At 42.8% G+C, this 12,201-nt stretch overlaps 1 protein-coding gene across 3 annotated transcripts in view; it reads left to right on the top strand.

Moving 5' to 3' along the window:
• wdr3 (WD repeat domain 3) overlaps window positions 1–9,235 on the top strand; it is a 77,891-nt gene extending 68,656 nt beyond the window's left edge. For all 3 annotated transcript variants that reach the window (XM_038801990.1, XM_038801989.1, XM_038801991.1), the window contains exons 24-27: window positions 3,493–3,536; window positions 4,928–5,056; window positions 5,274–5,367; window positions 8,814–9,235. In XM_038801990.1, the coding sequence (XP_038657918.1) occupies window positions 3,493–3,536; window positions 4,928–5,056; window positions 5,274–5,367; window positions 8,814–8,969 (423 nt within the window). In that variant the 3' untranslated portion in view covers window positions 8,970–9,235. The remainder of the gene's footprint in view (window positions 1–3,492; window positions 3,537–4,927; window positions 5,057–5,273; window positions 5,368–8,813) is intronic.
• The last annotated feature ends 2,966 nt before the right edge of the window (window positions 9,236–12,201 follow it).

The following is a 12,201-nucleotide window of genomic DNA, read 5'->3' as shown; positions in this document are numbered from 1 at the left end:
TAAGTCTTTGGCAGGTAGGATCAAGGATAACCCTAAAGCTTTCTATAGATATGTCAGGAATAAAAGAATGACTAGGGTAAGAGTAGGGCCAGTCAAGGACAGTAGTGGGAAGTTGTGTGTGGAGTCTGAGGAGATAGGAGAGGTGCTAAATGAATATTTTTCATCAGTAGTCACACAGGAAAAAGACAATGTTGTCGAGGAGAATACTGAGATTTAGGCTACTAGACTAGAAGGGCTTGAGGTTCATAAGGAGGAGGTGTTAGCAATTCTGGAAAGTGTGAAAATAGATAAGTCCCCTGGGCCGGATGGGATTTATCCTAGGATTCTCTGGGAAGCTAGGGAGGAGATTGCTGAGCCTTTGGCTTTGATCTTTAAGTCATCTTTGTCTACAGGAATAGTGCCAGAAGACTGGAGGATAGCAAATGTTGTCCCCTTGTTCAAGAAGGGGAGTAGAGACAACCCCGGTAACTATAGACCAGTGAGCCTTAATTCTGTTGTGGGAAAAGTCTTGGAAAGGTTTATAAGAGATAGGATGTATAATCATCTGGAAAGGAATAATTTGATTAGAGATAGTCAACATGGTTTTATGAAGGGTAGGTCGTGCCTCACAAACCTCATTGAGTTCTTCGAGAAGGTGACCAAACAGATAACCCCGGTAACTATAGACCAGTGAGCCTTACTTCTGTTGTGGGAAATGTCTTGGAAAGGTTTATAAGAGATGGGATGTATAATCATCTGGAAAGGAATAATTTGATTAGAGATAGTCAACATGGTTTTGTGAAGGGTAGGTCATGCCTCACAAACCTTATTGAGTTCTTTGAGAAGGTGACCAAACAGGTGGATGAGAGTAAAGCAGTTGATGTGGTGTATATGGATTTCAGTAAAGCGTTTGATAAGGTTCCCCACGGTAGGCTATTCAGAAAATACGGAGGCATGGGATTCAGGGTGATTTAGCAGTTTGGATCAGAAATCGGCTAGCTGGAAGAAGACAAAGGGTGGCGGTTGATGGGAAATGTTCAGACTGGGGTCCAGTTACTAGTGGTGTACCACAAGGATCTGTTTGGGGCCACTGCTGTTTGTCATTTTTATAAATGACCTGGAGGAGGGCGTAGAAGCATTGGTGAGAAAATTTGCAGATGACACTAAAGTCGGTGGAGTTGTGGACAGTACGGAAGGATGTTACAAGTTACAGAGGGACATAGATAAGCTGCAGCGCTGGGCTGAGAGGTGGCAAATGGAGTTCAATGCAGAAAAGTGTGAGATGATTCATTTTGGAAGGAATAACAGGAAGACAGTACTGGGCTAATGGGAAGATTCTTGGTAGTGTGGATGAGCAGAGAGATCTCGGTGTCCATGTACATAGATCCCTGAAAGTTGCCACCCAGGTTGAGAGGGTTGTTAAGAAGGCGTACGGTGTGTTAGCTTTTATTGGTAGAGGGATTGAGTTTCGGAGCCATGAGGTCATGTTGCAACTGTACAAAACTCTGGTGCGGCCGCATTTGGAGTATTGCTTGCAATTCTGGTCGCCGCATTATAGGAAGGATGTGGAAGCATTGGAAAGGGTGCAGAGGAGATTTACCAGGATGTTGCCTGGTATGGAGGGAAGATCTTATGAGGGAAGGCTGAGGGACTTGAGGCTGTTTTCGTTAGAGAGAAGGTTAAGAGGTGACTTAATTGAGGCATACAAGATGATCAGAGGATTAGATAGGGTGGACAGTGAGAGCCTTTTTCCTCGGATGGTGATGTCTGGCACGAGGGGACATAGCTTTAAATTGAGGGGAGATAGATATAGGACAGATGTCAGAGGTAGGTTCTTTACTCAAATATGATTTAGACACGAATATAGGACGGTTGATCCGTAAATTCGCAGATGACACTAAAATACTAAAATTTGTGCGGAGGTAAATAGAGAAGAAGGATAGACTTAGATTACAGGAGGATATAGACGGGCTGGTCAGATGAGCTGATCAGTACCAAATGGAATTCAATCTAGATAAGTGTGAAGTGATGCACTTAGATAGGACGAAACAAGGCAAGGGAATACATGATAAACGGCAGGACCCTGGGAAGCACCGAGGATCAGAGGGACCTTGGTGTGCAGGTACACTGGTCTCTTAAGGTAGCAGAGCAGATGGATACAGTGGTTAAGAAGGATTATGGTATACTTGCCTTGATTAGCTGAGACATAGAGTTTAAGAGCAGGGAGATTATGCTGGAACTATATAAAACATTGGTTAGGCCACAGCTAGATTATTGTCTGCAGGTCTGGAATCCACGTTATAAGAGGGGTGTGATAATATTGGCAATGGTGCAGAGGATATTTACCAGGATGTTGCCTGGTCTGGAGAGTTTTAGCTTTGAAGAGAGATTAATTGGAAATATAGGAAGACACTCTTCCCGTTGATGGAGGCATCAATGACCAGAGGGCATATATTTAAGGTAAGGGGCAGGGAATTTAGAGGGGATGTGAGGGGGAACCTTTTCACCCTGATGATGGTGGTGTCTGTAACTCGCAGTCTGAAAGGGTGGTGGAGGCAGAGACCCTGATAACATTTAAGTATTTAGCTGTGCACTTGCTATGCCAAGGCATACAAGGCTGTGGAACAATTGCCGAAAAATGGGATTAGAATAGGGTGGTTGTTTTTGATTGGCGCAGACGCCATGGTCCGAAAGGCCTTTTCTGTGTTATAGACCTCTATGACTCCAAGAGAGAATGCAGTCAGCGGAAAAATAGATTTTGCATGCGAATGCCAAATGGTTAAAATTTTATTTTGGAACTATTTTTAAGTTAAAATTATTACATTTGTGTTCTGCCTCTCTGGAGGGATATAAATGCCTGCCTGAAGTGCACTTACTGTATTTATAGCTCTTGTTACTCCCAATGTTAGATCCGGATATTTCCTTTAATTGGAAGACGTACCACTTTGCCAAAATAATTTTGTCAATAATGACAAAGAAAATTGTCAATTCCAAAATTTTTTGTTTCTGTTATCTGTGGCAATGAGCTAATTTTAAAGCAATTTAAACTATTCATGGAAGAAAGCAAATTGAATCACAATCATAGAATCCCTACAGTGCAGAAGGAGGCCATTCAGCCCATCAAGTCTGCATCGGCCCCTGGAAAGAGCACCCTACTCAAGCCCACGCCTCCACCCTATCCCCGTAACTTAACCTTTACGGACACTATGGTCAATTTAGAATGGCCAATCCACCTAACCTGCACATCTTTGGACTGTGGGAGGAAACCGGAGCACCCGGAGGAAACTCACGCAGACACTGGGACCCTGGGGATGTGCACGACTCCACACAGACAGTGACTCAAGCCGGGAATCGAACCTGGGACCCTGGAGCTGTGAAGCAACAGTTCTAACCACTGTGCCACCGTGCTGCCCATATTGTTTGTGGCAGATAGAATTCAGCTGGTGTTGTATTGAAGAATTCTACATGTGGGCTGGTTTTGGTATTTTAAGTAATTTCTTATGTTTTTCCCAGCCATCCCGCTATGTTTTGGATGTTATTCGGAAAGTCAAATCAAGGTGAGTAATGATTTAATATGGACTTTCACATCAAACTTGTCGCAAATTAAATCAACAGACTTCTGAATCATATGAACCTTTGCATCCGAGTCGGATGCTGATGGAACCTGAGGCCCATGCAAGATACCTGGGCGCATAAACTAGCTTGACAATCCAGTGCAGTGCTGCAGGAGAACTACATTGTCTGAGGTGCTGTTCTTTGCGTGAGACATAACTCTGAAGTGTCTGCCCTCTTGGGTAAATGTAAAAAAAATCCTATGTCACTCTATTTGAGAAGATGCACACGGATTCTCCTGGTGTCCTGGCCAATATTTTTCCCCTCAACCAACATTACATTATTACATATTATCCAGTCACTTGTCTTAATAATTATTTTTGGGATATCCTGAGTTTATGAAATGCCCGATCTAATTCAGCTTCTTGACTTCAAATCCACTACAAGTGGTTGTAACCCAGTTTGCACCATGAGAATAGATTTATTTTTAGTTGCTCCAATTCTACTGCTGTGCGAAAAGTTTCTAACGTATGTGCATTTTTTGGGTGGTGGAAGAGGAAGAACAGTCAGCATGTTGTACTGACTATGTTCTATTCCTGACCAGACAATTCCAGTGACCTGCTCGTCCCAAATGCAACACAATGGCAGGAGACGCTTCAACTTCGCACTTTAATTCCCCAGATGGTGTTGTCTCTCTTGGCTTAGCAACTGGGATGAACTACTATGTTACAAACCCATGGTAGACCTACATTTGTAAAATTGCTTCCAAACTGTGCGATTTGTTGGTTTAGTTTATTAAATATTCGGAAGTAACCTATATAAGATGAATACAGTCCACTTTTCTTAACCCCAAAGAGTTATTACTTTGGTACATAGAATCATAGAATTTACAATGCAGAAAGAGGCCATTCGGCCCATCGAGTCTGCACCAGCTCTCGGAAAGAGCACCCTACCTCAGCCCACACCTCTACCCTATCTCCGTAACCCAGTAACCACACCCAAATGTTTTTTGGACACTTAGGGCAATTTAGCATGGCCAATCCACCTCACCTGCACATCTTTGGACTGTGGGAGGAAACTGGAGCACCCGGAGGAAACCCATGCAGACACGGGGAGAATGTGCAGACTCCACCAGACAGCGACCCAAATCGGGAATCAAACCTGGGATCCTGGAGCTGTGAAGCAACAGTGCTAACCACTGTGCTACCGTGCCACCCATACTTAAACATTCTGGTACCATGGCAATAACAATGCTTGCAAATATTCACTAGTGGCTTGAACTGATGGAGATTGGATAGTCATAAAATTAGGGGATATATAGGAAGCAAACTTTGAATTGTGCGTATTTGCAATTTTAGATAATATTCTGATCATTTTTGTCTTTGATCCTCTCTAGTGAAATGGAGGAATCCCTGCTCGTCCTACCCTTTTCCTACATTCCCGACCTGCTCTCTCTATTTAATGAGTACATTCAACTTTCCCTAGAGGTTGAACTCGTTTGCCGCTGCCTTTTCTTCCTACTGAGGTTGGTATTTAGATACAAATGTTTTTTGATTCCCTTTCCTACACCCATCTCCCCCCCCCCCCCCCCCACCACCAAAGTTAACCACCTTGTTCCCTTTGACACTTTCAGAAGGGAATGGATTAGCTTGAATGACTAACTTTAAAACAGGGCAAAAATCAATTTGGACACGGGCAGTGCAAAACTTAATCAACTGTCTCCAATTCTCTTTTTTCATCAGGATTCATTTTGGGCAAATCACAAGTAATCAGATGCTCCTTACAGTTATCGACAGTTTGAGAAAAAACACAATCGGAAAAATCATTGATATTAAGGTAAGATTGCTGTTCTTCCACAGCTAACCAAGAGTGTATCAGGACAAACCGAGTAAATTGCAAGTAAACAAGCAGCAATGAAACTTCAAAAAGTGATGACGTCCTTAAAGAAAACTAACAAGTTGTACAATGAGCAAAATAATTCCATTCAGGGACAATATTACAATGAGCTTTCCTTTATCGAGTGGGCATTAGGAGTCATGCAGGAAACACATTATAAAGCACACAATGTTACAGAGGAGTTTTCAAAAGCACTTTCTATTCATAAGGAACTGTGAACAATCTGTTATGTTGAAAAATATCGCAAGGAAGTCACACTGTGCTCCTGGAAGGACTTCTTTCACACTTGTGTTATGATTCCAGTTGGTGTTATACTGGATGGGATGGTCCCAGAATGAAACCCTGGCTCAAAAGATCGTAACTTTCTTTTTAGAAAATGTGGAGGAACACTAATTAATCTTCAACAAGATGAAAACATTTGAAAACATGATACAGTACTCTTACTCCCCCCTTGGCTTCACAATTATACACCTATTTTAAGGTTAATACAGGTTACAAAGTATATCTTAAGCAATAATGGTCTCAGTAACACACAGTCCCTTTAAACACACTGGCTGGTTGTGGTAAGACACACACTCCACTCTGAACCAGGTGATTCTTATACCGTGAGCCACCTTGTCTCACTGAACTCCGGCTTCCAGACAAATGATTTCAACTTCCACTTTCAAAAAGACACACTTTCATTTTTTCTCTTAAACAAGGATTTCTCTCTCTACTCCAGGATTTCCGGGGGTTTTTTTTTTGAACGAAGCTTCCGCTCCACTTTTGACAAGGAATCCAGCATCCAGGTTTTACATCTCCCACTTCATAGAATTTACAGTGCAGAAGGAGGCCATTCGGCCCATCGAGTCTGCACCTGCTCTTGGAAAAAGCACCCTACCCAAGGTCAACACCTCCACCCTATCCCCATAACCCAGTAACCCCACCCAACATTAAGGGCAATTTAGCATGGCCAATCCATCTAACCTGCACATCTTTGGACTGTGGGAGGAAACCGAAGCACCCAGAGGAAACCCACGCACACACTGGGAGGATGTGCAGACTCCGCACAGTGACCCAAGCCACAATCGAACCTGGGACCCTGGAGCTGTGAAGCAATTGTGCCATCCACAATGCTACCGTGCTGCCTCAGGATTTCCTTCCCTTCAAACTTGCTTTAACGATCGATTCCCAGACAGTATTAAGATGTCACCAAACTTTTGATTTACCTGAAGTCTGCTTTTCCACTTTAAATCTGCTTACTGAAGTTGTCCTTTTAACTCAGACCACTTTATCTGCTTTTCCCTTGAATTCTCCTGAACAGAACATTGTTCATACTTCTTGGTCTCTGTTCCCTTAACTTCAGTCTTCCCAAAACACACTTTCTGTCCCAGTTCGCTAGTTGTCTGGACATACCAGGTTCTTTGGGAAGTCTGCCTTTTTGTGCAGCACCCTTGCCCTGTGCAAATTTTCTTTTGGCAGAGTTGAGAGATGTTCATTCCCTGGCATCCTATCTTCAACTGCAAATTAATTCAGCTAAAAACTAAATTCAAAAGCCTTCCTACTTGAAAGATAGAACATAGAACATAGAACAGTACAGCACAGAACAGGCCCTTCGGCCCTCAATGTTGTGCCGAGCCATGATCACCCTACTCAAACCCACGTATCCACCCTATACCCGTAACCCAACAACCCCCGCCTTAACCTTACTTTTATTAGGACACTATGGGCAATTTAGCATGGCCAATCCACCTAACCCGCACATCTTTGGACTGTGGGAGGAAACCGGAGCACCCGGAGGAAACCCACGCACACAGGGGGAGGACGTGCAGACTCCACACAGACAGTGACCCAGCCGGGAATCGAACCTGGGACCCTGGAGCTGTGAAGCATTTATGCTAACCACCATGCTACCCTGCTGCCCGATGCCCCAGTTGTTAAGCAATGACTACTTTTCTGCCAGTTTTTATTTACTCTTCACTCCACAAATTCTGTAAGCACAATAGAAGCACAATTTGAAATGAAACCCAAAACCCCAACACAGACAAAAACCTTTGTCCAGCAGGAATCTAATAATAGGTTTACCCTTCCTTATGCTGAAACGCTAAATTGAACCCACTTAAAACTATACCTTATTTCTAATTTTTATTTTTAAAATTTTATCAATATAAATCTAGATCCTTTAAAACAAACATTGTTTTCCTGACGCTTGGCTTGATCACTAAGTGAAGTCGATATAAATAAACAATTTTATTACATTTTTAACAAAGCTGTATTTATTATAGAAGTCTACAAAAATTTGTCATTTTTGTGAACGATGTATTAAAGAATACAAAATAAGCATTACTGTTTTGGACTAAGAAAGGCACATCTTTGTTCTCGTAATAGGCTCGTGTTTTGTGAACATTATTATGGACAGTAACTTAGTTTATTTGTATAATCAAGTTAGAGTGAGGGAAATACAAAAAATGTATTCCTTTTGAGACATTTAGCATTGCTGCAGAAAGAGCTTGTGCTCAATGGAGCATATGCTGGAAAATGAAGTATTGCTGAAAATTGTGCAAGGCAACAAACAAGGAAGCGATGAAGCACAGTGTACAAAATAGGTATTGCAGGAAACAGACCCAAGAAGCTGCAGGAAGATAACAGGCACTCCGGTTAGACCACCCCACCCCGGCCCACTTGAGCAAGATACAGAAAGCAGTGTGAATAATTTGGTCAATGATCCGTAAATTATTTGTCGTTTAAAATTATGTATATTCTACGTGCATGCATCTGAGTTGGGAGGATCACATAGCCTCTTGGGTCCTTTTTGCCTGAAAAGCTAATTAATGACAGGTCTACCGATGGGGCCTTCCAGAGGGAACTGAGGATTGAGGGGGCACTGGAATATTTGGAACTCTGGACCTGATCCTATTGCTTCCATAGATGTGGTTTTCATATGTGTGAAAACATGGAGCAAAGTTACTCCGACTTTGTAGAAGAGTATCATACAAATATTTTATTTATGGCATAATAGTAATACAGTAATATTAATAATAATATCTGGAGCACCCAGAGGAAACCCACGCAGACACGGGGAGAACTTGCAGACTCCACGCAGACAGTCACCCAAGCCGGGAAGCGAACCTGAGATCCTGGCGCTGTGAAGCAACAGTGCTAACTACTGTGCTACCGTGCCACCCACAGATAATACACTGGCAGTTTGTTGCATTTCATCTTATGGGTTGCAGGTTCAATATTGCACGTAATATGTTGTGAGCTTGTTTTTGGCCTGAAAAGCATCGAAGGGATTGGAAATTCCTGGTGCCACTCGTTAAACAAATTGACAGCTGCAAGGATGTTTCACAAATGTATTTGAAGTTCTCACTTCACTGTTTTTCATTTCTATTTCTCTTCTGCAACAGGATGTCATTGGCTTCAATACGGCTGGACTACAATTTTTACAAAGGGAAATAGAAGCTAAAGAAGATGTGACTTTTTTTGCTGATGCAACTGAAAGATTCAAAGAAAAGAAGAGGAAACGAAGGATACGAGATAGAGCTGTTCTGACGGTTCTCTAGGATTGATACAGGGGCCTCCAAATTTAATTTAATACTGCAACCTGTAATGTCACAATAGGCTAAGGAAAGCAGGCACAATAGAATTGAGAAAAACATCAAGAAGTGGTACCTTCCCATTCCATACCATTCATTCAAATTTATACCATGTACAGTATAACTGAACCTATTTGGCAATTAATTACGCATTTATTTGGATTCTGCTGTAATGCAAACAGCTCTGATCTCGCATGTAAATGTGGTTTAATAAATGTTTAGGTTTTTTTTTCCGCCGTGTTCCTTCTGTGAAATAACAGTCTTCCACGTGTTGCTGCGTGACACAGTTACCAGGAATTAGCGCAAGAAGTTTGATATAATTTCCATCCACTTGCTTAGCTGCACCAGCGCTCAAAAGGTTTTTGAAAGAATAATCTGCCATCAGTAAAAGTGACCACACAATTGTAAGAGTGCCCTAAAATAAATCCAACTAGTTCACTGATGTCGTTTAAGAAGAAAACCTACTTTTCCTACGCGATCTTATTCATATGACGCCAATTCCATATCACAGGGAGTGATTCTTACTGCACTTTGAAGTTGTGACTGCTAACTTTATCAGTGATGCGCACAATTTAAGAGCTTTCCAACAATCTACAACCATGTATATAAACCACCGTTTGAGCAGAATGAAGAAGCTGACCGCAGGTGGCCACCTGCTGCTTGAGCGAAGACTGAGGCAACACGGTAAGCCCAGGACAAAGGATGCTGTGAGATTCTCGTGGGAGTGGAGGGAATGGATCATTGATCCGCAGGGACTCAGATTTTCCTTGTGTGGCCTTGAGGAGCACTCCTGGACCTTCCAGTCCCATTAAATATTCTGAATTCACCGCAAAGGGCTTTGCTGGATTCTTGACTGTATCACCTGGCCTCTGATTTTGCCTTTATTACCGAGGCTCCTGTCAGAATGCCAGCAGGCCTTATCTGCTAGTAGAGTCAGGGACAGTAAATGGAAGAAAGGAGCTGCTCCTTTTTATTACGTGGAAAGAAATTGCCCCATGAGTATCAGTGCACTATGGTACGGGATGTGCGCATTGCTGGCTAGGCCAGCATTTATTGCCCATCGCTAATTGTCCTTAGGATTCCTTTGTGGCAGAATGGCCATCTCTCCCAAGCCTGTTCCCCTGCTGTTCGGGTCACCAAGGGCAGGAAAATGTTGCTTTTTTGTGAGATAATATATATTGAACCATTGAGGATATTTATAAATGGCTTGGATTTTGTTTTGTTTGATTTCAGGACAAAATAGACCTCTACTTCCTCAAATGAGTGTTCTGCTTGTATTTTTTAGTATTCAGAAGATGCATTTTACATTTTCTATGGACCAATTTAGCTGTCTTCTCAAGGAAGCTGCTCAGTATAAAAGCACCCAATACCTTTGACTTTAATATATTTGACTGCAATGGGCCTGACACTAGAGGGAGCTCTTGCTTTTATAATGGCCATTGAGGTACAGCAAAGGCATCATAACTCTGCTTCTGGCAGTGTGATCCGTAAGTGGGAAACTTAATGATGACAGGAAAGACTGCAACTTGATCTGGTGTTTGCATGTGGTTTCCTTCCGAGTATGAGTGCAATCTCGGCAGGATCAACTCAAATAATGCAAACGATCATAGAAAAGAGTCATGCCTAAAATCATTAGCACTCAAGTTGCCACAACCTGTTTCCACCGACTGCCTGTTCGGGTGTATTCAAAATGTTTCACTCAGAACTGTGGGTTCACAAGCACCAGGGTGATATTAACCCATTGTTAATAACCTGAAACCTCTGTGACCAGCAGTTAAATGAAACCTCCCACAAGTCTGATTCTACAATTACTTCAAATTCAGTTTACAGGAGTTGAGTTCAGTTAATTGGACTGTCCTTGATATATTAAACCCGTGACCAGCAATCAAATTAAACCATTGATTGGCTTTTTTTAAGCTGCTACAATTATTTATTTTAATTGGTTTAATTCAATAATCTTGAAACACATGTTTCAGTCAATAATTGATTTTTCCCGCTAACACTGTTTGATTGTGCTGATTCATGAGAGACTTTACATTTGAACTTATATGCATTTTCTCAACGATATCCCGAGTGAAAACTCTTGGCCATTAACCTGCAGATGTGACCAGTCCTGTTTTGGTGCCATCTGATATTCTTGCCATCCCTTCTTGCAACATAGGAGGTTGACCATTTAGGATCGAGACAAAAGATCTCTTCGTTCAACGATTATGAGACTTTGGAATTCTCTACTGCAGAAAGCAGTGGACGCAATTCTCCGGAAAGATTTCTAAGTCTGATAACGAGAGGGAACTGTCGTGAGCTTCCCACCGCTCGGGCCAGCAAAACTGGCAGCACTATTCAACATTAATTGGTCCACATAATGAAGCCCCACAGGCTTCTTGCTGCAAATGAAGACTCGCCAGCTGATTCTCTGGGACAGGGTTTGCCAGCCCCCTGCTAAAAAGGTCGAGCAGCGCTTAAACAGCTCTTACACCGCCAGCTCGCAACCATGACGCCGAGAAGACTGGTACAAGATTCAATTATGCGGACCTGGCTAGGCTCCTAGACGTGGTGGAGTCCAGGAGGGATGTCCTGTTCTGCTGAGGTCCCGGAGGGTGAGCCACAGGGTGGTGGCGGCAGTAAGCTCTGGGAGCGTTACCAGGAGAACTGGCCTCCAGTGTCGTAAAAGGTCAATGACCTACACTGGACAGCTCGAGTGAGTGGACACCAATGCCCCACCCCCTGGCAACTCTATGTGGCCCACAACCCTCCCTCATTTCTGGTCACCTCATTTTAGGAAGGATGTGGAAGCTTTGGAAAAGGTGCAAAGGAGATTTACCAGAATGTTGCCTGGAATGGAGAGTAGGTCTTACGAGGAAAGGTTGAGGGTGCTAGGCCTTTTCTCATTAGAACGGAGAAGGATGAGGGGCGACGTGATAGAGGTTTATAAGATGACCAGGGGAATAGATAGAGTAGACAGTCAGAGACTTTTTCCCCGGGAGGAACAAACCATTACAAGGGGAATAAATTTAAGGTGAATGGTGGAAGATATAGAGGGGATGTCAGAGGTAGGTTCTTTACCCAGAGAGTAGTGGGGGCATGGAATGCACTGCCTGTGGAAGTAGTTGAGTCGGAAATGTTAGGGACCTTCAAGCGGCTATTGGATAGGTACATAGATTATGGTAGAATAATGGAGTGTAGATTAATTTGTTCTTAA

This window comes from Scyliorhinus canicula, chromosome 7, assembly GCF_902713615.1.
Source record: "Scyliorhinus canicula chromosome 7, sScyCan1.1, whole genome shotgun sequence".
In the NCBI taxonomy this organism is placed as follows: Eukaryota; Metazoa; Chordata; class Chondrichthyes; order Carcharhiniformes; family Scyliorhinidae; genus Scyliorhinus; species Scyliorhinus canicula.
The sequence above is the reverse complement of the archived record's forward strand: the minus strand, read 5'-3'. Positions and strand labels throughout refer to the sequence as shown.